We start from the raw sequence: 27,594 nt of genomic DNA on the forward strand, positions 1-27,594 counted from the left end.
CATCAATGCCCGTCTCTAAACATAAAAACATTTGTTGTATTCCTGACATGTTGCTTAACTATTACATAACATTTAGAGCCATTAGTCGTGCTGGTGTAGAGCAGAGGAAGCAGAGTGGCACAACTTAAGCAGTACGTGCACCAGAAATCGTGACAAGGACAGAAAAACGAATGCATCTGAAAGAGCATGTGTGTATTTTGAATTTGTGCAGCCCTACACACAACACACAGCACAAATCCAAGTCAGTTGAGGACACAATGCTGATGTTTGTCTGGAGGCTACAGTGTGACTCCGTTCCAAATCTGCAGTCCAGACAACCAACACACAACCACACACACACACACTCAGACACACACACAGAGGAGAGGACAGCGATACCCGGGAGTGAACGTAAATCATTTAACATTTTAACTACTGGATCATGATATTATGGCCGCGCTGATGCCTGACAGGAAAAAGGTTTTTTAAAGCCGATAGTCCAAAAATAGTTTGTACAATTCAGCACATTTTATGTTGCATCATTCTTCCACTTTATGCACAACGCTTGGTGCAATTTAGATTTGGTTTAATTATAGTTTATTATTTTACTGTTTGAATGGTCCAGAGGGGGATTGAATTTGTGTGTTTTGCATTGTTAGGTTAATATTTGGGCAAGTGTGTCAGTGTAGCACAAGACATGTTTATTTCTTTAGATTTTTTTTCTATTTTAGGGATATAGCTTTTAACAACTGGCTATATGGTGTATACTGCAAGTACTGAACTATTTCGAGGGCCTAGCAGTGATTTGATTTTACATCTTGAGCAGTACTGTTGCTTGACGCTGACAAGCTAATTAGAGATAGACACATGTTTGGGCTGGCTGATTATCGTGGTCGAAATTTGGCATTTTTCCCTTTTCATCTGTATTAATATTTTTAATCAAACCGATTATTAATCAATTAAATACTTCAGGTCTGATGCAGCCTCCTCCCTCTGCGGTCTCGGAAATGTCGCACACAAGCCGATGCCACAAACAAGGAAACTAGCGACTAAGTGGCTAAAACTATGCTAACAGCTAAAAACCATAGACTGTATAAAAGATGGACGTAGCTACCGTGACGTCACCCGTTGGTTTCTGCACTGAGAAAATGAAGCCAGGGTTTTGCTACTTCCTGGTTGACATCTTGGATTTTTGGAGCCAGTGATGCAAAAATTGTCGGAAGGGGGCGGAGCCATAGGAGCAGCGATTGGTCAGATGGATTGAGAGGCGGGCCCTCTCTGCCCGCCCACATTTATCGCCTTCTGCTCGCTTCGTCTGTATGGTCACTGCCGACTGTCAATCAAGCCAGCCACGCCCCTTGCCCCGCAAAATGTTCACGATTTTTTAAAAATTCAGTGTTGATTTATTTTCAGATTGGCCACCTGATCTCTGGATTTGACCATGAAAACTAATAAGATAAAAATCCTGAGCTGTAGGAATGCAGTATTTCATGATCTGTGATCACTTCTTTTCCAATTCCAGTCTATGGGAGCCAGGGCTTTTTGGAGCCAGCAGCTAGCGGACGTAGTGATATTGCAGGTTTCGGACACTTCCAGGTTGGCTTCATCTTTCAGGGCCGGTTGCTACGTCCATCTTTTATACAGTCTATGGTAAAAACAGACAAACTGATCAATTCCAGTCGATCCCATGTAAATGAAGAGCATCCTAGTCTATCCCCCTCTGTTAATCTGCTATCTAATACTGTTAAAACATGACATTTTATGCTTAGCTACCAGTTGGCTCGATCACCAATGATTGGCCCTAATAAACAAAAGAAACAGAAATACAGTAGTGACTCGATAATCCGACCCTTAACAATCTGAAAACCTTGCTATCCAACAGGTTAAGGAACCCATGAAAAATAGCCTTAACAAACCGACAGCCTTGGCTTAAATGTGTCCAAATATCTGCAAAACACAACAACCGTCATCTGTTTGAGTGATATTACTGTCGATGCAGTTTGATTACTGCCACAAGAAGCTGAATGTAAGATGGTGGCTGTCTCTGTGGATAACCGTTTCATGCGACGTAACTCTACTTGTGGCTCGATGTTTTATTTAAGCAGCTCAGCCATAAGTGAGCTGCAACTAGTTCACTTTGTGTGACTCTGTGATAGGGGAACACAGCAAAAGTGAAGGAGCACCTATCCAGGGAGTCGTCGCCGCCGCCGCGCTGTTGTGCTCCGACATCTTTTGTACACGGCGTTTTAAAAGCTAATGTGAGCAGACACTTGTCATATTTACAGGAGACATCAAAGCACTTATGTACGTCGTCGAGCTTTGCTGCGAAGGTTATCATCGTCCCCGAGTAAATAGAGTGTGGTGGCATTAAAAAGTCATGAGTTGTCATGTTTGAAACAGTCAGTTTACAGCTTCACACTTTCAGAAGTCATCACCAGCCAGCCGTTACAAACACGATGGCGTTCTCAACGGGAGGAACGGCATTAGCAAATGAGGTGGAGAAAAACAGCGACGGACATTAAGTGACGCTGATAAAAAATGAGGTTGGGAACTAGATGAATCTAAGGGCTTGTGTTTAATGTGCTCTGGCAGAATGCTCCTGGCCCAGTGCCCCATTCAAACTGATGTCCACCCAGTCTAGCCCACGCCAGTCCAATCCCAACCATTTATCCAACATCGACTGTTGAAGCCCTTCACGAACGATCAACATGGCTGCTCCTGATGTGTATATAGGATCTTATCCATTTAAAAAGAACTGCAAGAGATGTTTTCTCTAAAAGAAAACCACTGCAATTAAAGCCTTCATTTATGAATTTATGCACGCATTTGGAAAACAAGCCGAGAGATTCAAGACTATGTGTTGATGCCGGGTTAGTTCAGAACTGTAGAGGCCACAAAAAAAAAAGAATGAAGGACATCATGTAGGAGACAAGACACAGTATGCAAGAAGAAAAACAGTGCATGGGTTAAGGCCTTAAAAAACAAACACTTAGAACGAAATGCATTACTTGTTTCTTGGTCATATAAGAAGAGATGAAAGCATGAAGGAAAACTAAGGACCAACTTGGCCTTGGCAAGTTTTATACACTTTTCAATACTTCCTAGCCTCAGTAAACAACAATTTAACTACAATAATGCAACTTGAATCCAGATAAGCAGTAGAAAAAAATTGATGGTTAATTTAGGTTTTGCTAGTTGTGCAGTTTTTGTCAGTGGGGTATCAATAATTACTGTTTGTCTCCCTGCATGCAAATGTCCCACCAACAATTCCACTCATCAGTATTTTCACTGAAGCAGCATCCTTAGCTTAGCTCTGCCCACGATGAATATAATTGGTTTAAAGAAATACACACAAATCAGAGCTAATTTCCCTCCCCTATAGCAGAATGACCGTGAGGTGAAGCCAGACCATTATGTATGACAGAATGTGCCGGCTAAGTGAGACAAAGTTTTCGCTAAAAGCTGCCCACTAAGCGCTAACGAGCCTTTTAGCGATCGTAGGTAACTGTGCTGACTGATGTGCAAAGTTTCCCAAAAGCCCACAGTTGGATACGAATTGCACATCACCGTAAACAGCAAGCAGGAGAGAAAACTGTTAAAGGGAATTGATTTCATTGATTTTAAGATCTGCAGCTATCCTGTAGAATACTGTCTGAGAAAAAAAAAAGCAGCAGCAGCCGTTTGGACTCACAGGATTAACCCCTGATCCCAATGTTGGTGAGGCCGCGACTGCTGTCAAGTTTGCACCGACTCCTTCCTCCGACTCCAGGCTGGACAGCACCTCCACTATCGACTGCAGAGACTCTACAGAAAGGGGACAGAGACACAAATGTCGAAGATGAGGTGAAAGATTAAATGATTCAGTGCCATTTGTTAAATCTAAGGAACCTGTGAAGCCTCAGACGATGCAGAAACACAGAGGTAAACAATATCACCGATAATCAATAGGTAATCATCCTTCATGTGTGGTTTAACCAACATAAGTTAACCAGATAAAATGATCCCGTTAACTCTCCGCTAGGGATCTACTTCAGGCTGATACCGATTATCGTAATTAATGATAGTCAGTACCCGATATACAATAAATGTAATGCTTTAACAACATGTGCTAGCAGAGAACATGTCATTCATAACTGGTTTCTTCATGTATAAGGATGACTATAACTTAATGTGCAACAGAAATAGGTTTGATTAAATTAGGATGCTCACTGAGCCTGATTAGTTTCTCCTGAGGTTACTGTTCTACTCCATTTTCTTAATCTTTCACTATTTTAATCACTTTTACTGCCTACTAAAGGGTCAATATCTTAAAACATTACAGGGTAATTTGTGGCTGCCTTCTAACTTAGTCGTTAGCCGTTAGCATAGCTTTAGCCACTGCGAGAGCAACTAATTTCCTCGTTTGTGGCAGCAGCTTGTGTTTCTTGTTCAGTTTGCCCAATCTCTGCTTGAGAGACATTTTCGGAGGCCACAATTTAATTTTGAAACCGTAGTTAAAAGGTTTGTCATCTCAGACAACGGTGCCCTCGTAATTTGAAATCAAGGAAGAATTAGCAGAGAGTTCAAATTTGTGTTTGTCGGCAAAAACAAAAAGTTCAGCAGTGATCTTGGGAACCTAAGTGGGTGTAGGCTAAGTTAGCTGCTGCCATAGGCTTCATATAGGCATGAGAGTGGTATCAATAGTCTTTTAGCTCTTGGCAATACAGTGATTTAGCATAATTCCCTAAATGTCAAATATTTTATTGAACATATTGTTGTGATTACATGCACTGAAATACATACAGTTTATCTACTAATGTAAGCATATTTCTTAAATTTTAGTATTTTTAGTTTCATTGGTCTGATATGTTTCTATTGCTGTTGTAATAACAAAAGACACTTTAATTTATCAATACGAACGCTTTCATCTAAAATCCCAATCAACATTTCTCAACTGATGTAAACCTTTGAGTCCCATATACAGTATCTGACAAATTGCTTTTTCTCAGTGAAACTCAAACACGAACAATCACCCAGATAAGTATAATTAAACCTGCACTTTAGCAGGAATGAGCTTTAGGATTTTTTGCTCCAAAAGATTTTTAATCTCAAGTTAAATGGATTCAAGTTAAATTAAATTCTAGGGAGATGTTAACACACAGCATGACTTTAAATTTTAACACCTACTGATCAAGGAGCAGCTTTAAAAATGGACGTGACGCCCATAGTTGGTAAGAATCCACCAGTTCTCTCTTCTAACATTAGTTGTTTACATACTCGAGACTTTGAGTCCTCACTGCGTGATACCAGTTTGCCAAGAAATGGAGTGTAAATATGTACACCCAGGTAGCACGAGCCTGGAATACCAACTGATCAGACTGGACAGAGTCAGTGAGTAGAGACAGAACAGAGGTAGCAACAAGTGTCTATAATAGGATACAAATGAGGAGACACTACAAAGCTATGCTAATGAGACCAGCTACGGCCCTGTGGGACTGCCACCTCCGTTCAGCTAATGTTAACACCGCCGCCCTCTCTTCAAATGTACTTCTGAGAGCGTGGAGAGGGCGGAGGAGGCGGACAGAAATAATAGTCACCATTTGCCACCCACTTGTTTGCGTGAGACCTTTCAGGATCAACAGCACACTTGTTCATACTCGATATCGTATTCACCTTGGCTTCTTTTCTCCACCATCTGGTCTTGTTACCAAACTCGCAGTAAATACAGATTAGCTGATAGTAAAAAAAAAAAAAAAAAGGGCTCATTTGGCTGAAAATGCAGTTCATGTTGTTTCAGAAGGTTCACACTCACAATAGCTCACTCAGACAGTGTGACTACACGATGACTCCACTGGCCATGTGCTTCGATAAATCTGAATGGTAATTCTTTGCTGAAATAATGTGGCTGAGCTCTCAGAAGGTGGTTACACTCCATCAAAAAGAACAGACATTGATGACAAAGTCAAGAGGCCTCTATTATAGGCATCATGAATACAAATATGAGAGGGCTTGTGGGCCTCTAGAAGGTAGAGAAGCTCATAAACCTCCAGAGTGGAAGAGACTCTGCTACAGCGCCAAAGAAATAAGATGACGTAAAGAGAAGGCCTCGTAAGAAAAAGAACCCCAGCAAGTCTATTCTGATTAGGAAGACTCAAAAGAACTGCCAGAACCAAAACTGTTAGCTGTCCTATCAACGATTGAGTAAGAACTATGCTGATATTCAAAGATACCTTTTAATGAAATGCAACATTAATTCCACCTAAACACTGGCTGAATGCCTAGCGACATCATTTTGACCATAACAGTCTGAAACGAGCACATCACGAGCTCCATCACACCATCAGCGACTCCAGGTAGTCCAACTGGTGACACTAGATGATCTAATGCAGGATTTCCATGTAGGGAAAACCTGGGGACACTGCGTCACTCTGAAGATTCAAGCTAAGAATATCAACAAAAGCATTTAAGCACCAGTCAGTAGCAAAGATGACTAAGTGGCAACGGCAGCCCAGCCAGGCTGTCGACAAGCAAATTCCTGCTGGGAGGCCTTGGAAGACGGGACTCCATCAGCACTTGAAGATTCGGATTTCATGAAACGGCTTCAAGAACTAATTTCTGAAATTTTTGGACTGATTCTTTCCAAATCCAAGTAAAATAATCATCTGTCCATCCATCATCTATACACCGCTTAATCCTCACTAGGGGGGCTGAAGTCTATCTCAGCTGACTCAGGTTGAAGGCAGGAGACACCCTGGACAGGTAACCAGTCTATCACAGGGCTACACTTAGAGACAGACAACCAAGCACACTCACATTCACACCTACGGACGATTTAGAATCACCAATTATCCTCAGTGGAGAACCCAAGAGAACCCACGCTGCACGGGGAGAACATGGAGACTCCACGCAGAAAGATCCTGGGTGTCCTCACTGGGACGCGAACCGGCGACCTTCTTGCTGCGAGGCGACGATGCTAACCACCGAGTCACCTTGCAGCCCCGTAAAATAATCAGATTACATAAAAGCAGGAAAAGACTAATTTACCTGTTTGACATTTGGAATATTTGAAACAAATTTACAGCCTGTTGCTGTTAGCTTTGAATGCACATAATCTGCCTGATTTACTGCTTGCAAAAGCTAACGTTTCCTAGCCTTACTGCTTCTTGTCTATGTGGGAGCCAACAGCTTTGCACCTGAGGCCTTCCGCTACAGTTGGAATGTCCTTAAAACACCCTTATGCCTCTTACAGACACTGGCTGAATTTTGTTTGTCAATGAGAGTAAGGGATACAGATGCGGTTAAGAAAAGAGTGGGTCAGAGTGACCTGAGGCAGGATATTTAGCTGCGCCTCAGCGAGCAGACAGGATGAGAGCTGCAGCTGAAGGTAGCGTCAGGACAAAACTCTAGAGTAGCTCCAGACGCACAGATGTTCGACTCCCACACTGTTCGTCCACCAGTAGAACATGAGTGTTTGAACAGTAGAAGACAGAAAAATAGCTTCTTGTGATGTCTGACATGGCTGACGCACATAGATGCCAAATGTCTGCGTATAGGAATTGTCCACTATTTATATCATTACTTGTTCCTGGGCAACTTGCTTTTTTTGTATCTCAGCATTTCATTAAAGAGTTATAGTTTGATAACTATCAGACCAGAGAGATAAAAATATAGAAACCTACAGTGTGAAGGTTTCGCAGCCTCTCCTCAGTGATGTAAGAGGACAGATCATGTCAGGTCAGACTTTAAATAATTTCCATTGCAGCAAAAGTATTTGCAGTTTAAATACCATCCAGCATCTATAGCAACTGCTATGAATAGAAAGTTGTGGTCATGAACCAAAGTGTCGTCATCAAGCATCACGTTGGCTGCTAAGGGTTGTGAGTGAATAGGAAGAGGAGAAGAAGACAGTAAGTGGTTGGAGAACTCTCCTTTATTTTAATTTTGTTCTGGTAATAGGCTCAGGCAAGCTAATCTTCCCACTTTAACGTGAGGGTTTAACAAGGCTCCTGTACCGGAGTGTCTCGGTAACAACTCCAGAAACTAATCACACCTATAACTGCGAGCATTTCCTCACCGAATTAAACCCCTTGACAGCTGACAACTTTCCTTTTTTTCTTCTTCTTCTTTTAACAATCCACTAATGTACACAGAGGATTGCATTAAATTAGCTGGCATTAGTGTCAACTTCCATTTCAGTTTTGCAGCTTTCTATTTGGGTTTACAGCATTATTTTGGAAATGTCTTCATCTCAGACATTAGGGGGGGGAAATCCTTGACTTCCTTTGCTTCATGTAACAAATTAACATGGGATTTAAGTTTTTATAATTTGTTAATATCACAGAGAACATAGCGTCATACCATCCACAGTAGGAACATGTGATGAAAACTATTACATCACACTGTTTCAGTATTTTGCAGCATTATAAAACCACAATTTCTACCACAATTAAAATAATGCGACTGAGTAAGCTGTAGAAAAGGAATGGATCAATAAACCAATTAAAAACCGATACTTTAGTTACGTGTGTCTTGAAACTGACCCTTATGAACTAAAGAGCTTCCTACTTACTGTAACTCAATGTAAGGTGTTGGTTAAGTTTCAGCACCATAAGACTCGTGTCAGAGTGCAGACAATCCTACTTTGTGTGCAGCATTTCCTGACTGCAATCAGACCTACAAAACATTATATAACTGACATTACTGTCTACAGCTGGACTTTGCTGAACTTTATTATTACTATCTTCAGGGCATTTGGTGAGGAAACTGAATTCAGTGTTGATTTTTTTTTTTTTTTACACTTTTCAGACATCCTGTTAATGCGCCTTCCTACACAAACCGTCCTCACATAATGTGACTGTACACAGTTTGTTGAGTTAGCAAGCTACAGGAGGAGCAGGTACTGTTAAGAAGCCAGAGATGTGTTTCACAGCTAAAACTCCTTTTTTTTTTCCAAACATGAAAGATAATTCTGTGTTTAGAGCACCAGGGAGCTAGCTTTCTGAAGGCCAAAGGGCTGAATGTGTAGCCAAGCAATGATCTGCGATTTGAATCATTCTGACTCAACAAAGAATGAGTCAAACAAGTGTGAAAGGGTGATCTGGATGCTAATAGAGAAAATCTGTGGGAATAAAGCTGTGTGGTTACCGCTTTGAAGAGAAACGATCATGTTCACAATGAATAAATGGCCATTCACGACAGCAGGCTTGTAATGAATTCAGAAATTCTGTGGCTTCATAAAGACGTCGCACTCTCACTGCAAAGAACATCGACATGAGACCTACTGTATCTTTATGTGTAAACGTGTATATGGACTCTGTACACACATGGACCAATACATGTACTCAGTAGGTTACTGTGTGCGTGTATTTAGGGCAACGCATTGCTGACCTTGTACAGAAGTAGGCTTGGTGGCGTCTGTAAAATCACAGATTTTGTCCCACTGGTCCCTGACGCCCTCAGGACTCATGGGCTTGTTCTTTTTTCTCACAATCTGGCCCCGAGAACGCTCCCAGCGCACTGCACATGTGGACACACAGAAATAAAAAGGGGTCACTGCGTGGTGAAACCCACACACATACAGTAGTGGTGAACCAGGGGCTACAGAATCTCATAAATGCATAGAGACATTTCCTCAGGAGAAACACACAGTACTCACATTTACCGATCCAGCCCGCGCCAACCTGAAAAAAAATAAGTCTTATTATGGAAACATCAAAATACATCAGTGGTACATTATTGTTCCCAATGACAAACTTTAAAAATGACACAAAGCTACATGAGACTGTGTTTTTTTTCCCTGTATACCTCAAACAGTCCTCCATTTTCTTGGCATTGCTCATGACAGAGCCAGAGGACCAGAGGAGCAACATGCTCGGGCTTCAGCGCCGCCACAAGATCTAAATAAAACAAAGCACACATAAGCACAATGAGAGTAGAGCTGCTTTTTATTGCACTGCATCTGTTCTACAACTGCACTAAAGGCAAGAGGAGTGCTTCTGCTTCAGTGTCTGTTCTTTGGCTGTTGGTGTTTTATTAAAATGGTGCCGCGTTTGTCTCATTTGTTCATTTTCAAAATACTTGAAGTACAAGCTCTGGGTTTTTAGACAAACTTCAAGCGTTTGTCCTCCTGCTGCAGAGCTACGCATGAATACAAGCTGCTGTTTATTTTTAATGTTAATGAAAAGATTATGGAGGGAATACCCTTTTATTTTTTCATATGGTGTAATATATATGCAAGGAAGTAGTTTCTTACGATTGTTAAAATACATGTATGCCGAATGGACAGTCTCTAATATATGCTGATAAATCAAGAGCATGATTGTCGTCAGTCCTTTCATTATGTCATTTGTCCGTGTGCTTACATTATATAACCTCCTAACACCGACTAATACTGTCATCTATAAACAAAACTACCTCTGAATGCATGACAAATGGGTGCAGGTCGAAATCAGTTTAAACTAATCTAAAAATAAAAGTCTTGGTACTGTTGGATGGATATTCATAAAAGCTGAAAACCAGCTGGAGGAGTCATGAGCAAGTACTAATTATTTGCCATCAAACAGATTCCTGAACATGCTGGAATGAAGTCAGAAATCAAACATGGCACAAGCTTTTCATTTCTCTGTATGAACCATTTAGGATTTAACACCAGGCACCATATGTGTGCTGAAAATATCTGTACCCTGGTGGTAAAAAAAAAGGAGCCGTTCTGCTTCGCTGCACTCGTCGGGAGTTTAGACGAGTTTTGTTGTTTGTTTTAAAAGAAACGTCTGAGTCAGTGAAAGCCAACATATGGATCCAAGTCATTTACTAAGGTGAGGCCATCCTGTGACAGTTGGCGCAGCGCGAAGTGACAGATGCTACTGAAGACCAGCACGGCAGGGCAACAAAACCATTCCTTTAATTTGCCACTTAATACCCTTGTCAAAAGAGCTTGCGCGGCATGCTAATGATACGCAGATACTGGGTTTGGTGGCTCGGAAAAACATCCCCAGTCTTTGTGGGCTTCTGAGATCCTTTTAAAAACACTGCAGGCAATGTAATGCATGTCACGATTAAAGCTGGAATTTTGAAATTTTGGTTTGTTTGATACAATATTCAAATGCAGCACAGTGTCTATTGTTTAAGAGCTATATTTCATTGTGTTCCTTGTAGGTATTCAGTGCTGCATGACCTTCTGTCTTAAGAAACACTTGCATAAAGTATAAATGTTGCATTAGTAAAGCAACATTTGTGAATATTTGGAGGCACAGCAAACAGCTACAGTAAGATAAGGAGGCCAGAGCCGCCTGTTTAAATCAAAGGCTGACACATTAAAACTTTTAAAGCACTTACAGGGTGCACGATTTCATCATGGCTGTTGGAACAGCAGAGAAAACACAGCTCTTGAATATTAGATGACAAATTTGCATGTCAAACGGGAGTGCTGTTGCCTCAAATTTTCTAAATCAACATTACATTATGCAGCTGCTATGAAAAAAAAAATAAAATCCATTTGCCTATTGTGGCCGGTCCAATAAGAGCATGTGCAGCCATACATCAAACAATATGCATTATGTAGACCGACTGCATGCAATGTGTGTCATTTAATCGCTCCGCTTACCTGGGGGCATGACGGTCTCTGTGAGGCGTGACCCAGCAACAGGAGCAATGGTGTTGCAGTAAACGTTGTACTTCCTTCCCTCGATTGCCAAGGTGTTAGCCAGACCCAGCATGCCCAGCTTGGCAGCGCTGTAGTTAGCCTGGCCGAAGTTGCCATAGATGCCTGCGGCTGAAGCCGTCATGATGATTCTGGCCACAGACCACCCAAGGCGACAAGTCAGTGTTAATGCAAAGTGACAGGCATCGCTATGAAGTAACGGGAGACGCAGACGGCCCACACACACACACACACACACACACACACAATCTCACACACTGGTGCAGTTTTCATGCATGCACAGACACACAGGAGTATGTAAGCATCTAGTCATGTAATGCTATCCCATTTACATACACCACTGCTTTACCACAGAAGCATGTTTTAGGCTATTAGATGATAACTAAAACCAGAATGTCCTTAAAAATATGACAGCAGACGTGCTTATTACCTCAAACACATATTCTCAAGAGCCCACTTAAAGTGGAGAACATAAAAACCAGTATCTTTGGGACCGATAACTTCTTGATTACAGTCCAGCAATGGTCCGTCTGCAAAGGACACAGTAACTATGTTGGATCTATAAAAATCCCTCCCACGTAATAGGAGGATGGCGCAGCTTTTACCCGCTCCGATAGCTGTTACTAGCCGCACTCCTTACCGGCCAAACTTCTGATTTTTCATGTGGTTCCAAGCAGCTCGAGTCACCAGGAAGGAGCCTCTCAAGTGAATTCTCTGAATCAAGTCTAATATGCAGAATAAGAGAAACGACGCATTACCAGATAACATTCCACACTTCTGTTGTGTCGCATTAGAACAGCGTGGATCAGATCCAGCTTACAATAGGGTTTCTTTTTAAAAACTCCCACACAGACAATCTGTTTTATAGATACAACAAACCCAAGTTGAAAACACATTCTACATATAGCGCTGTGGTGGGCCGATCTAAAGAAAATAATGTGATGATGTGAGAGATGACCCAAATATAGTGCGAGCTAATGAGTGAAGCGAATGTAAAGATCACACATAATTTAATTACCCCAGTCCAAATCACTCGTCCTGGCAAATGATCTGTCACGAAGTATCCTTGGCAAAGAGAAGCAATAAAGGATTTTAGTCTTTTCAGCCTCTGAGCCAACACTTAAGGTGCTCTTTTACGTGATTATAGTGGCCCACACTCACATTAACAGGTTAACTGCCACCAAATGGCCATTATAGGACCAGATGATTCAATCAAACCATAAAATTAAAAAAAGTGTGATTAGTGTGAAATGACTTACCCAGCATTGTTTACAACAACATCTGAAAGAAAAGACATATTTCCAGATTTAATTAACCAGAGTAATAATATCACTGACAATCATTCAATGTAATAATGCAGCACTTGGGATAAGTATCATCCCTAATGAAAAAGATAATACACACCTATTCTTCCAAATGCATCCAGTACTGCCTGAACCAGTTTCTCTCCATCTTCGACAGAATCTACACGTGAATGACAGAAAAGGTCGTGTTAGTTTTCCATTTGATCAGTGACGAATCTTAAAATATTGTATACAAGTGTGGTTTCAGGGGGACTCCATCTGTGCCTGGTTCTTGTTTACGTTCAATTAGATTCTTGTCTACAGAGTTTGATCAAGGAACAATATAGAGTGAGTGTTACAGAAAGGAAACAGAGGTAGGGAGGCTTATGAGAAACTATTAATATGTACTGAGAAAGTTGACGGCCTCTAACACAGTGATGATGTGTGACATAATGCTCTTATTGATTGCTGAGCATTGCTGATTGTTACAAAGGGGATGAAAACTATGCCAACAAAATACTACACAACACACTGATAAAAGTCCTGTATTGTTCTCTTAAACATTTTTTTCTTCTTATGTAAGAAGATGAAAAGGAAATACATTCGTCTTCCACACTCAGCCTTATCAGCAGGCAAGTCGGACTGAGAAATCAATACCGTTTTCAGTCTACTATTAGAAAAACAGGAATTCTACAAGGTAAGCAAAGGCAGAAAAAAAAACAGATGGAGATGACAACGTGGAAGAAAAGACAAGACGGCTACTCCAAACTTCTCACCGTAGTTCGCCACAGCCTTGCCTCCTTTCGCTCTTATCTCCTCCACCACCTTATCAGCAGCGGCAGAACTCTTTCCACCCCCTTTAGTGTCTGTCCCAAGGTCATTCACTTCATTGCAACAAGAGAAGAAAGATTAGCAATAATGGGGCGAGTTGTGCAATTCTCCACAAGTGATTGGGGTAAGAAAAGAGTGTGGCTAAGCTGATTCCTTGTCAGAGTTTAGGGCAAGTTCTGTTTCGGCAGCAGGGAAAGATATTTTGGAAAGGGCAAATGTTTATGGCAACATTTGCAAATGTGTGAGCTAGAAAGTAGCATCATCACTGTAGCAGTCACTGCAACACAAACTTCTTAATGACATTTTGAAATACAGCTTGATATTTTTTTTTTTTTTCAACCAGTTCTGGGTGTCTGACACCAGGGCTATTTTCTCCTCTACATGTAAAATGTGCAGAACTCACTACGTGAAACAAATGGTCATATTTTTCCTGGTACCAGGTGTTCCCACTGTGACTGAACAAATGCAACTGGTAGCAAAAGCTTGGTCATCATATCACAGTGATACTGATCTGTTAAGGTTTACCAATACTGGATCTATGCATCCCAAATGAAATCAAAGCCACAGCACCTCTAAACCAGCAGTCATCTTTAGCACCATCTCTAACATGAAGGTGTAAGAGTCTGCAGGTTTTTACTTATGTCCTCATGTTATGCAGATAAAGATCACTGCTGCTGCTTTTCTGAATGCATAGTAAGCAGAAAATGGCATCAACTGGGCTGAAATTAATGTCATTTTCATTGTTTATTAATCTGTCAACCATTTTCTCAAATACTCTAGAAAATGTTTGTTAAATTGTATAACTGTTGGTCAGTATTTCCTAAAGCCCACGATGTCAAATGTCTTGTTTTGTCCTCAACCTGATAATATTTGGTTTACTGTCATTGAAGAGTAAAGAAACCAGAAAATATTTAAATTTAAGAGGCTGGAATCACAGATTTTGGACTAACTGTCCTTAAAAATAAAAATATCAAACCAACTAGTCAAATATCAAAATAATTGGAAAGTAATAGTTGACAACTAATCAATTAATTGTTGTACTCCTATTAACCAAAATATTTTAATAAGATTCCTCAAAAGGCTATATCAGGGGTGTCCAATCCTGGTCCTTGAGGGCCACAATCCTGCATGTTTTAGATGTTTCCCTCTTCCAACACGCCTGATTCAAATGATCAGGATCGTTATCAGGCTTCTGCAGAGCTGATCAGGTGTGTTGGAGGAGGGGAAACATCTAAAACATGCAGGATTGTGGCCCTCAAGGACCAGGATTGGACACCCCTGGGCGATACGATTGATGCATCTAGCAACCTGAGGGAAAATCTGGAAATGCATGCACAGATAAATATAAACATGCATGCTGATGTTTCATGGCAAAGAAACAAACAAAAAAAAAACTTGGTTAAAGCTTACAATGGTTTTGTTTTAGCAGTTAAGTATAGGTATCAGCATATCCACTGCTTGCTCTTAAAAAAAACAAAAAAAAAAAACACAAACATGAGCCCGGAACAAATATCCTTTATTTACCTACTACTAAGGCGCCTCTTTCAGCAAAACTCAGTGCATATTCTTTGCCAAGACCTGTGGAAAGAAAGGCAGAAGAGTTCAGCTTGAGTGTACGGTTACAGAATAAAACCAGCGACTACTGCTGTGGTGTGCCCTTTGACACACTTCCACTGGCGTGATCGTACTTTGCTCCCTGTGCTCTAAAGCTTAAATGGTTGATATACACATGGATAGCAGCACATTTATTTAGGCCAGGGGTGTCTAATCCTGGTCCTACATGTTTTAGATGTTTCCCCTCTTGTGATCAGCTCATCATCAAGCTCTGCAGAAGCCTGATAACGATCCTGATCATTTCAATCAGGTGTTTTGGAAGAGGGGAACATCTAAAACATGCAGGACAGGATTGGACACCCCTGGCTTAAATAAATCTACTGCTATCCATGTGTGTATCAACCATGTTGTAGGTTACAGCAATAATAAGGTAGGTTTGTTTACTGTAATGACTTTGCAGATCTGTGCGGGCAAAGTTACCTACACTTACTCCTGGGTAGATAACACTTCACACAGAAAGATAGCAGATTCATGCAGTAGCTGTCTAAACAACTTAATTGAAGGAGTTCCTAGAAAGACACACACTGACTGAACATGCAAGGTGAACCTGTAACTTAAAGACATAACAAAGACAAACTGCCCAGAACAGAGAACTTCTTCCATCTGCATAGGTAGCATGATAACAACATTAATCCTGACAGTCCTTTAACTCAGGGAGCTCCTCTCCCACAACCCCTTCGTTGTGTGAGATTCAGTGAACTTGCTGAATAAAGACAACATCCTCGTTTTGACAGCGCTGACACCTCTTCACCCACCAAAGTCCACCATTAGCAGGTTAGCATCCCGAGCTAACGTTACAAAAGCTAGTAACGGCAGCCTCGCTAACGGTCGGCTTACCTCCTCCGGCTCCGGTGACAAGCACGACTCTTCCCTCGAACGACAGAGACATTGCTGCGAGATGTCACGGTGTGTTCCTTCCTGAGCAGTCCTGACACAGGGGCTACGAGGGCAGCACTGCTTTTCTGGAAAGACAGCAGGGTGAACTCCTACAAGTTCCACTTCCGCGTTAAACAGGGGGACGTTCTCAGCAGCGACCAATCAGAGAGCGGGATTTTATTGCGCTGCTTTCACTCCACTTGACTTCACACATGCAGTCCGTGTGTTTTCATCTTATGTTTTCATCCTTAAGAAGCTATTTAGGTTACCTTTGCGAGCCCCAGTATTTTATTATTCCTCATTTATTGCATTTTTATTTGATGACAGACTGATCTTTTTAATTTGGATATCATCACACAATTAAGTTGCTAATACATCAACTTTAATGTAATTTTATTTACACGCACAACACTGCTTGATATTGCAGAGTCTTCAAGTAGCATGCAGTGGGAATGCTCAATAAGGTAAATATATTAAAGTTTTGTAGTTGTCATTGAGTAAATGTACTCATCTAATGTGTCTGATATTCACGTTTCAAAAGTCTAAAACAGCAAGTTGCTCGTTTTTCTTCATTTCAGAAGAAGCCTCTTGGATGACATGTCTTGAAGAACCTAAAAGATAAGCAGGAATTTGGCAGGATTGTCATGACCTGGATGGTGAATTAAATGTTTGGCATTTTGCCTGAAAAAAAGGACTTAAACTGTCAAAATAGTTCTCAGTTTACTTCCTGTCAAACTAATAATCAATAACTGACATCAGCTTTATTTGTCAATAGTGTTGGGTAGTTTAATTATTTGGCTGTTTGTGTGTTAACCTAGTAAATATCAAAATAGTGTAGCAAAGCTAAAAGTACCTCAATTTTGCACTTGTGACTGAGTCCCATTCAGGACTGTGAGGGACCCAGCTGCAAAGCAGGAGGACTCGCAGGTGAATTCAAAACGGGAAAAAAAAGGGTTTTTATTTCACCCAAAAATTGACAAAGTTCCAAAAATCAATACTTAATTCAGGCCCAGAAAAAAAGGACAAAAGAACACAACCCAGCACCAGCAGCAGTGATCAAACACATTTTTCACACTGAACAAAAGGGGAGACTGGCTCATCAGACCAGTTACACACAATAGGGGAAACACAAAACAGCTACACCTAACAACTAACGACAAAAAGCACAAAACATTACAATTACTTAATCTAAATAATCATAGGTAACAAAATCACAACATATTTAACTACCCAACACAAATCAAATGAAAAAAGTAATTATTAAGTCAAAATAAATCTGATCCACCCCTTCAAGTTGCAGGCACTTGGTATGGTCTGATTGGCAGCTCTGGTATAAAATCCTGCTGCTCCCATAAAGACTATTTTGCCTGAAACCAGCCAGATGATGACAGCTGCAGAAGACTAGAAATCCCAGAACTGGTAAAACAAAGAAAAGGTTAGTACAACCTAAAAACAACAATACTAAACATAGAAACGTTAACTAAATGTGCGTGCTACAAATACAACTTAACCAAAGGCTAAATAAATGATGAGTGTGTTGTTTGAAATTATAGATTATGTTTTATTTATGTGTTTTTGTATGTGCAATATAAGTGTCAAAAGTGTTTCAGCTTAAACTAAAGCGGTTAATGGGGTTAGCGACGTGGTTCATGGTTGGATGGCTACAAGTGCTGCCACACAACAACTGAATTTGCATTCACTGGACTGGTACATTTTGCATTATTGTAAGCCAGTGTTATCAGCTTGTTTGAGTAACCAAGCCCAAACAATATGAAATGGAAACAAAGCAAATTGTCAGTTGTGTTAAATCGTCACATTTCAGAAGTGAAAACCATGAACCGTTTTGCAAGAAAAATTACTGAAACAATCAAAACAGTTGCCAACTCATTCTCTGTCAAACTAATCATCAGTTTGGTAATTTCAGCTCTGCTTGTATCTACTCCCATCGTTGCCAACCGCTTGCTCAGAGTGAGTCCAAAAGCAACTTTGGATAGTTGGGTTCTCTCTTTAAATTTGTATGGTCCATACCATGTTAAGCGCTGTGAGGTGGTGTATGTTGTAAACTGTGCTATACAAATAAAATTGACTTGACTTAAAGGAGCATGAAATGGAAAAACTGGTTAGGGTAAAAAGTACCTCATTTTTGTACTTGTAATTGAGTAATGAGTTACGTTCCTCGACTGAATTTGCCTTAAGTGTAATGGTTCAGGGCTGTATGGTGGGTCAGTGGTTAGCACTGTTGCTTCACAGCAAGAAGGTCGCTGGTTCGCGTCCCGGTGTGGACACCCGGGATCTTTCTGTGTGGAGTCTCCATGTTCTCCCCGTGCAGCGTGGGTTCTCTCCGGGTTCTCCAGCTCCCTCCCAGACAGTCCAGAAACATGTTGAGGTTAATTTGTGATTCTAAATTGTCTGTAGGTGTGAATGTGAGTGTGCTTGGTTGTCTGTCTCTAAGTGTAGCCCTGTGATAGACTGGTTACCTGTCCAGGTGAACCTGCCTTCACCCTGAGTCAGCTGGGATAGAATAAGAATAATAATCAGTTAATCAACTAATTTTCAACTCTACTTGTCTGTAGTGTTGGGTAGTTATTAATTATTATTCAGATGTTTGTGAGTTAGCGTAGTGACTATCAAGTTAATGTAGAAGAAGTATAATGTAGCATGAAATGGAAATGCTGATTAAGGTTAAATTTAAAAGAAAAAATAAAAACATTTTGTACTTAATTGTGATTGAGCAAAAAAACTGGAATTTTCATTGTTACTTATCACCTTGATTTAAAATCTGTAATACTGGACGAATAGATTAAATATTCTTTGATTATTGGTAAAATACGATGAGAAAATAACTGAAGTCATTATATTTAAACAAATGTAAAAAATAAAAACTTTTGTGAGCACAACATAACAAAACATTATAAAACAGAAGTCAGCCAGGGATATTTACTAAATTATATGTAGCTGTAAAACACGTAGAACACGGTTTAATATAAAATACAAGGTCATAAAAATGGAAGAAAAAAAGAAAAGGTTTTCTCTGAATTTTTATTTATGAACTAGTCGAGCAGGTATGAAAAAACTCTATTTTTTTTAATGACAATTTAAAGAAGAAAAAAAAAACCCAAAGTGAGTCGTGTAAAGAGAGAGAGAGAAAGAGAGAGAGAGAGGTAGAGCGAGAGAGAGAGAGAAAGACAGAGAGAGGTAGAGTCAACAGAGAGAGAGAGAGAGAGAGAGAGAGAGAGCGCGCATCATCTGCGCCCGGACGCTGCTTTGGCTGCTCAGACTCTCGGAGGACGCTGCGATGGAGACACGATGAAACTGACGGGCTGTTTTTCGGAGGAAAGTGCCTCTGGGGGTGTCGTTCGCTGGCGGCTTTCCGGAGCTTATCGTCACCAGAACCGCGTATTTGTGGACCGAGGAGGAGTACATGACGGTTCTGTCGATGCCTGAGGATTATGGACCGTTACAATAACGACCGGCGGTATTTGGATAGCTGCCTGTTTCTTCTTCTCCTTCTTCTGCTCCTCTCAGTTCTTCTCGGTATCTACCGTAGCTAACACGTTTTTTTATTTTTATTTTTTTTAATTTAATTTTTTGTCTTTTTATTTATTTTTTATTTTTTGGCGCATTTCTCTCGCTCTCAAAAAAAAAAGAAAAAAAATGTTGAATTTAGCGCTCTGTCGACGTGAGGGATATTCGTGGCACGTCATTCTCTGCTGTCGTCGGACATAAAGGTGCACAAACCTGCCGTTTCTCAGACACTATGAGACAATATTTTGACATAAGCGTTATTTTTTCGCGTTCCGCTCTATTGCGCATGCCTGGTGGTGGATATAGAATGCTGCCCGACGCCGCTTCGCTCCGTCCTGGCCGTGATGTAGGAGCGAAAGTGGAGGCAGCGGAGGACTAAAACACTGAATACAAAAAAAAAAAAAAAAAAAAAAATGCGTTGGCAAAGTGGCAGCGTGGCGACCAAAGGATTTGACACGAGATCCTTCGCGAACTAAGACTGTGGCCCATAAACTGAAGAATGTCAGGGACACCAAATGCAGACGCTGAAGGAGTAGTCTCCAAAGTACAAGTGAAAAAGGAGATCAAGACAATCGTGGAGAATCTGGAAACCATCCTGGGAGACCTCAAGGATGTAGCCAAAGAGCTCAAAGAGGTAAATTAAAAAAAAACCCAAACTCCTCCATGTGTTGTGTTGTTCCTACAGGCGTCCCCTTGGGAAAGGATGCTCTTTCTAAGCATCCTTGCCTGAGAGGAGATGGGAGGCTGACATCCACCTTGACTGGGGCCTGGAAAAGACTACACACTCACTCACACACTCACTGACACACACACACATATTCCTCCTCCTTTGCCCACTAATGTATAGGCTATATGTGATCATTATCTCCAACATGAAAAGACATTTGGCAGAGGAGGACGCCGGGTGCCAAGTGACAGGACACCGTCTTCGCCCCCTTCTGACTCACGAGCTTTGATGAAAGTGAGAAAAATGTAATCGCAATTAATATTTAATGGGCAAGTTGGTTCAACCAGGAAGGCGCTTTTGCATTGGGTTTCATCATCTTAATGCTGACTGTTGTTTGCTCCGAATTATCTCCTGCCAAATAATAAGAGAAGTGGTCCTTTCTTGTCGCCTGTCATCTCTCTCCCTCTTTCTCAGGTCTCTCGTGGTGTCTTTATCTTCACGTCGTCGCCACATGTCTGTGTTTATCGCAGCCACTCATCTTCATCTCTTGTCGTTCTCTCTTCTCTCTAGTCCTCGTTAAAGATCACAACTCTCAAAAGCTGTCTGATTGGCCTTTTTTTTTTTCAAATCTCAGAGATGCTGAATGTGAGCCGGGGAGGTCCCTGTAGGATTCAGGGATTACAAGATGATATTTAATGTTTTGGATTTTTTTTTTTCCAGAGCAAGCTGTTCTCATAGAGGCGGTGATATCTAGCAGTGACATATTTTCAGAAAGCCTTTCTTTCATGTAGTATTTCCTCCAATGCCCGTTGCTGAATCCCATAACCTGCAGTCAGTCTTACCTGCTTTTATGTTTACATTCCTCTGCTGGCCACACAGCAGGCAACCAGTCTGCTTTGCCAAACCTCTCACCTTAACATGTCAAGCTGTCATTCTAATAAAACCCTATTGCGTACAGCCTCTGGTTCCTGCATTATGGATGGCTAGTCGACACAGCATCTGTCTCCTTCTGCCTCTCTGCTCCCCTTACTCACTCCTTTTTTCTTTTTTTTTTTTTTTTGCAACTTGAGCTGAATTAGGCTCCTTTTGTGTTCTTCAGCAGTTTACAATGTCTCACAGCGGGCGCCACAGATAAATGAGAAGGCACTGTAATGTGTCTATTGTGATTTTTTTGTGTGATGTGCCCTTTCTATTTCTTTCTTTCCCTCTTTCTTCCTTTTGCATTTTTTTTTGCTTGCAGGAAATTGTGTAGAGGATCAGTTATTCTGACACCGCACACACTAAACACATACCTCGAGGGGGTGTTACTATCAAAGCCAGTGTTTGGGGTATAATCCATTTGAAATGCAGTTATCTGTTATAACTCACAGACAGGGCTGGAGCCGAGCCTGGCTCTGAGGAGGGACCCTGCCCAGATGCTTGGCACAGCCGCTCGAGCTGCCTGGCCTACAGCAGGGGCTGCACACTGGGATACTGGTATTACCTCTTGTGTGTGTCCCAACAAATTATCCATTTAAAGACTGCATGGAGAGTTTAGCTCCATTGCCTTCCCTGCCCTGGTCTTCTATCTTCCCGCTTTATCTCTCCCACTCAGTCGCAGTCCTTTCTCTCCTTGTCGCTTTCTGTTGATGATAGCAATCGTGTTTTAAAGTAGGTTAACATCCTGGGTGCTCTGAGGTGAGCATCTCAAATTCAAAAAAACTGAACATAAGCACTTGTCATCGCGCTGTAAAGGTAAAATATATTAACTTTTACTTTCTGGCGAGGCGCTCTCTGTGGCTGTTTCAACAATGTGCTTTGAACTTAGCCAGGCTCGGCTCAACTTTTATTAGACTTTCTTTAGACCGGCTGAGTGCTGGCTCCTCAGTAGTCAGGCAACCATTAATAAAATGTCCAACACCACTTCAGTTCTGGGCATCAAAGCAATAACCACTCGACCAAGGGAAGAGAACCAGGAAGCCTCTCTTCTCCAGAAGGGAATATTTTTTTTGGATGGACTACTGAAAATGGCGAAAGAACATGGACATTATTTTACTGAATGTCATTTGTTTGTTCCAGCAGAGTTTAGCACCGGTATTAAATTTAATCCCCCTCTGCTAATGGCTCCTTGGAGCAGTGTTTATGTGTAGATGTCATTTAAACCCATCCAGCTGCCAGTTACAGTATGTGCACTGCAGACATAACTAGACTAAGTGTTTGCTTTCTGCAGACATAATGTGATCTGTTTTATGGACAGGTGATAATATGTTTAAGAATAGTGCAGTATATCCCTCATTAGGTGTCTGGTTTGTCCTTTGTTGGTCTTAGGTTGGCACATACCGATTGGTAGAAATTCATCATTTCCTGAAAAAAACATCCATTGTTCCACATTTTTTTTACGATGTATGCATACAGTTTATATTATTTATATGCTTGATATCTATCTCTAGTAATGCTTGTAGCCAACAAACTTTATTTTTATGCAACGATTCTCCTGCAGGCTGTGAAAGCAAATTTCTTTTTGGAGGGCAAAGCAAGTATCTTTGGATCTTATATATATATATGTATATGGAGTCTGGCAATATCTAATATTCATTCCCACCACACTACATCATTCCAGCCATTTTCTATTGTTTATTGTGTCCTCTTTATAGCCACGCACTGCGTGGTTTCGTATTCATAAATGATCTTACACTTCAAGATGACGAATTCATCCAGTAATTTAAGTATTTCTTCTTTTTTTTTAATGCAGATTTTTGCCTCATAAGGGACCATTGAGTCTTCATACCCCTTTGTTCTTGTTATATCCCTTTGGCTTCCTCCTGTGCCCTCCTTTATTCTTCCAGAACATTGGTTTTATATTATAAATGATAGGGAGTTTTTTTTTTTTCTGTCGTGCATTACAGGATATGTTTGGTGCTGTTACTTCTCTGGATCTACTGGTGCATGAGATTGTTGTAGTGTATCAGTTAAGTCAGGAGTCTGGCAGGCTCATGGCTTTTCCAATAAATTGTAGTGATAGTTATTTTCTCTTCGGTGCAGTTATTGCTTTGATATCTTAATCAAACTATAATCTCGCAAATCTTGGATCAAGGGGTGTCTTTTTTTAAATTTTACTTGAAATTAATTGATTAATTAGGAACTTACAGACATAAAGCTTCTTACAAGAACAGTTTTAATCTTCACTTTCTTGCCCTTCAGGCTCCGACAGAGATCATCATTCTTTTCCCAATCGCAGTGATATTTCCTCCCCTCGTGCCACGGTGTCACATTTGTTTGTTATTCCTGACCCCAGCTGTCACAGTGACACTTTCTCTTCTCGTCACCAGGTTGTTCACGAGATCGACACCCTGACTTGTGACCTGCAGTTGGAGGAGGACGGACTGACGGACAGCTCTAAGACGGACACGCTCAACTCCAGCTCGAGCTCCACCACCACCACCACCACCGCTTCCAGCCTGGAGAAGATGAAGCTCTTCCCCGATGACTGCTTGTTCAAAACACCCGCGCCCCTCACCCCGGTCCCCGTCAACCCTTCCGGAGTCCTGACTGTACTCAAGAAGCCGCACCCGCCCCTACCGCCTCCGAGACTTACCCCACTGAGAGCCGAGGATCACAACATTAAGAATCTGCCTCATCCGACATTAGTACTATCAGGGAATATATCCAAGGCTAACGGGTCTTTATTGAGGAACGGCGGAGTTTTCCCACTGAAACCAAGCAGGGATTTATTCTCCTCCACACCTTGCTTCATTTCTAATGACAGCGGGATCCCTGAGTCAGGTCTTGTTCCTACATTGCCCAGGCCCATGCCACTGCTCCGCCATGAAAAGAACAAATGCCCCAAGGCCCCAGGCAGGGAGCCTCGTGAGAGGGAACGTGTGCGTTTCAGTGAAAAGGTCCAGTATCACGGCTACTGCCCGGACTGTGACCTCCAGTACGATGTAGACGACACAGAACTACACTTGCAGGCTGAGCTGAACGACCTGAGGCTCAGTCCGGTGCATTGCTGCTCTTCCTCCTCCCCACCTCCTCCCCACGCTCTTTCTCACGAGCTGATGTTGGAAAACGGCGGGCTCTCGGTCAGCCACAGTTTCCCGCCGACAACAAACAGTCCTCCGCCTTGTGTGCCTCCTCACACATCTTCCCTGAAGCCCCAGAAAACAATCCTACGCAAATCAACCACCACCACGGTTTGACACCGAACCCCCCCCTCGTTCTGTCTAACTTAAACATTCTTGAATCATTCATAGTGTTTTCTACTTTATGAGCGCTTTCTACTCCAGCTGAACTTTGGATTATCCAAACAGAGAGAGAGAGGAAAGATTTGGAAATAGGAAACAAAGGGATGGATAAAGAGAGTGGAATAGAGAGAAAGGCATCGCCACGGGCGCTGAGACATACACAGAGAAATCAGGAAGAAGCGGTGAGTGTTTGTGCATGTCTGAGTGTGTTTGTCAGGAGGAGAAAGGGGAGGACGAAAAAGAGCAATTGCATGTGTGCAACGATGCATGTATGTGAGTCCGTCTGCATACAAGTTTATTTATGTGTATTCGTGTGTGTGTATGTTTTGTGGGCCTGGGTGAATGTGTGCAGCGTGTGATGTTTGGACTGACGAATGCACAGTGACTTCACGAAGGATGGCTGACAACACTAAAACCTAATTGCATCTGTGTCTTCCTGGAAGCTCTCGGTACTAACGAGGCTCAAACTTAAGAAGTTGTTTCAGAGAAGAGCTCTGATTAATTCATGTCCTTCTGGTTGAAACAAGTAAACCTGCTTCGCTCGGATTTCATCCAAAGCCCTAAAGATTTTCCCCATACACTGACATCTACATATACCCGAGTAGCTCTGAATAAAGGCAGCTAGAGAAGGTGCACATACATCAAAACTGGCGCAGACAGGTAGTGGGAACTGTACCTGCACACACACCTGCCTAGATAAACAATTAGGGTTGACGGATAGTCGAGTTTAAGCTATCTCTTCCTTCATCACCTTCCAAGTTCCATTTTCTTGGTGTGACAGACTGTAGGAGTTAAAGAAGGGAGGGAACACGAGAAGAGTGGTGGCGGGCCGCGGAGAGAGAGAGAGCGAAGTGTTAGATGACACAACTGCCATTTTGATTTGTGTTAACGAACGTCTTTACAGCAAATTGAAAAATCTCATGTTTGATTTTCTAATAAAATCTACGTTTTGCAATAAAAACGCTCCTTCGTGCAGACAGCCACGCTCCACCCCCTCTGTGATATCTACACCACCAACTGTGATATCTGTGAGACTAAAAGGACAGTAATCTAATCAGTTCTGCTCTTGAGTAGAGAGAATCAGGAAGAATAAACGCCGAACTTTATTTCCTTAAGGGAATATAAATCAGCAGTAATATCGTCTCCGTCTATATGAGCAGTTGGTCGTCTCCGTTTTATTAGCCTCTATTAAGAAGCAAATTTAATAAAGCTGTGTTTCCTCTGTGCGTGTGCTGATCTTTTAAATACATATAAAATTGCTTTCAAATCAAGTGTCAAGGAATCTGTAACTGTTTGAGCGTCTGTGCACACGTCTTTGTGTTAGCATAGGTGTGTGTAAAACCACATGTCAGCTTGGCAGACTTGGGGAGACAGCATATCCTGCAGTTAGATGAGAATAGTAGCACCTTCCTCCCAGCAATGCCCTTAATTAGCTGGATTAGACTACGGGAGATAACAGCACTGCCTCAGACAGCCTTTGTACCAACATTAGCCTTGACAAAGCTCTGAACTCCTGGTGCACATAATTTATTTTTTTGATAAACAGAGAGAGGGTAGAGCAAGCTAACAAACAGAGAAGGTAAGTAAAGAAAGGAGGAGAGAGAAAGGTATTGACATGTGATGGAAGGGGGGATATGTGTGGATGTTATATAAATAGCACGTTTAGTATGTATATCATTCATATGTTTGTGTCAGGGGTGGGAAGCTGGATAGTTAAGGGCTCAAAGAACCAGGGAACGAAATAACACACACACACTGATGACTTAATCCAATGCACGACCTCGCTGGCCCTGCAATCTAAAATCAGCATCTGGATTAGGGATCAGTGGATATTCAGCCATGAGAAAAATGAGACTAGAGTGAGAGAGTGGAGGGGCAAAGAGGGAGGAAAAGTGAGGGACAGAATTAAAGAGGGAGACAGGAGGCAAAGAGAATGTGTGATGGAGAGAGAGAGAGACGATGAAAGAACAGAAGGTGGAGGCTGATTCTGCTTTGTGTTTGCTGCCATTTAAGAGCACATGTGGATGCGTGTTTGTCCTCTTTATAATTGCTCCCAGTTCTGAGAACATTCACTGTATTTACCTTGTATTAATGGATTCTAATCAGTCTGGCAGCAGCATGCGCACACACACACACACACACACACACAGAGTTGAGCTGAGCAGAGTGGAGTGCAGCCAGTATCATCAATAGATGCAGCTCATAAGGGCTTATGCTACTGTAGCACTGCCTTACTCGCTAATGCACTATTCATCGAACCGAGGAAATCGACACAGTGGACTTGGCATTGTATGATAAAGGAAACGCTTTGAAAAAGCAAAGGCATTTTGTGCTTTCTGTTCCCTCTGTGTGCTCCTCTTTTTGACCATCAGATCGAGGCTTTGCACACTGTTTGAAAATAGTAAAAAATAAATTAAACCCATAATCCCCCGTTTTTTTTTTTTAAGGCACATCAGTATCCTCTTTTTAACTGAAGTGTTTCTGACTTTTTAGTTAAATTTTTAATCAAAAATAGTCCCTTTTACTATTGAGTTCAATCTGCTGACTGTAGGAATAAATTTATTGAATTTAATTAACCTCTTAGCACAACACTAATGCTAAAGAAAACTTGCGGATGTGTACAGACGACAACTCAGAGATGAGACGCACAGCTTTGACAACAAATGTTGATGTTTGTGCAGTCTCTGAGCTATTAAAGTCGCCATCCACATTTCCATTTTCCAACTCACAATAGTGAGAGAACTGGCTTTTATTGTTGACATTGGCGGATATCAGTGCAGCGTTTACTAGAAGTGGGTGTTTGAAATGTTTTGATACTGGTGCTGATACAGCACCTGAGTTTCAGTACTAGTAATAATGTCTTTTCATTATTTACTTTAGGAAATACGGTATAATTTGCTGAAAAAAAATGTTTTAATTCATCAAAAGAAGCGAGAGGTTGTAAGTGTTAAATGGCCT

The 27,594-nt window shown here is 41.5% G+C and overlaps 2 protein-coding genes and 1 long non-coding RNA gene across 3 annotated transcripts in view; 2 read left to right on the forward strand and 1 right to left on the reverse strand.

The window, feature by feature from the left end:
* Window positions 1-16,325, reverse strand: part of hsd17b4 (hydroxysteroid (17-beta) dehydrogenase 4) — a 30,018-nt gene extending 13,693 nt beyond the window's left edge. The window contains exons 1-12 of the mRNA XM_008289153.1: window positions 16,183-16,325; window positions 15,256-15,309; window positions 13,677-13,784; window positions 13,022-13,081; window positions 12,877-12,898; window positions 12,636-12,682; window positions 12,258-12,342; window positions 11,561-11,748; window positions 9,763-9,854; window positions 9,614-9,638; window positions 9,346-9,474; window positions 3,671-3,783 (exon numbers count right to left, since the gene is read on the reverse strand). Coding sequence (XP_008287375.1) covers window positions 3,671-3,783; window positions 9,346-9,474; window positions 9,614-9,638; window positions 9,763-9,854; window positions 11,561-11,748; window positions 12,258-12,342; window positions 12,636-12,682; window positions 12,877-12,898; window positions 13,022-13,081; window positions 13,677-13,784; window positions 15,256-15,309; window positions 16,183-16,234 — 975 coding nt within the window. The 5' untranslated portion in view covers window positions 16,235-16,325. The remainder of the gene's footprint in view (window positions 1-3,670; window positions 3,784-9,345; window positions 9,475-9,613; window positions 9,639-9,762; window positions 9,855-11,560; window positions 11,749-12,257; window positions 12,343-12,635; window positions 12,683-12,876; window positions 12,899-13,021; window positions 13,082-13,676; window positions 13,785-15,255; window positions 15,310-16,182) is intronic.
* A 3,556-nt stretch (window positions 16,326-19,881) lies between these two features.
* prr16 (proline rich 16) lies at window positions 19,882-24,591 on the forward strand. The gene is made up of 2 exons (XM_008289155.1): window positions 19,882-20,380; window positions 23,722-24,591. Exons 1-2 carry the CDS (start codon window positions 20,246-20,248, stop codon window positions 24,589-24,591), a joined length of 1,005 nt encoding a protein of 334 aa, XP_008287377.1. The 5' UTR covers window positions 19,882-20,245.
* Window positions 24,592-24,749: 158 nt separating this feature from the next.
* LOC103362712 (uncharacterized) overlaps window positions 24,750-27,594 on the forward strand; it is a 7,742-nt gene continuing 4,897 nt past the window's right edge. The window contains exon 1 of the long non-coding RNA XR_520475.1: window positions 24,750-24,818. This is a non-coding gene — a long non-coding RNA (uncharacterized LOC103362712). The remainder of the gene's footprint in view (window positions 24,819-27,594) is intronic.

Source organism: Stegastes partitus, unplaced genomic scaffold (genome assembly GCF_000690725.1).
Source record: "Stegastes partitus isolate 25-593 unplaced genomic scaffold, Stegastes_partitus-1.0.2 Scaffold596, whole genome shotgun sequence".
NCBI classification, from domain to species: domain Eukaryota; kingdom Metazoa; phylum Chordata; class Actinopteri; family Pomacentridae; genus Stegastes; species Stegastes partitus.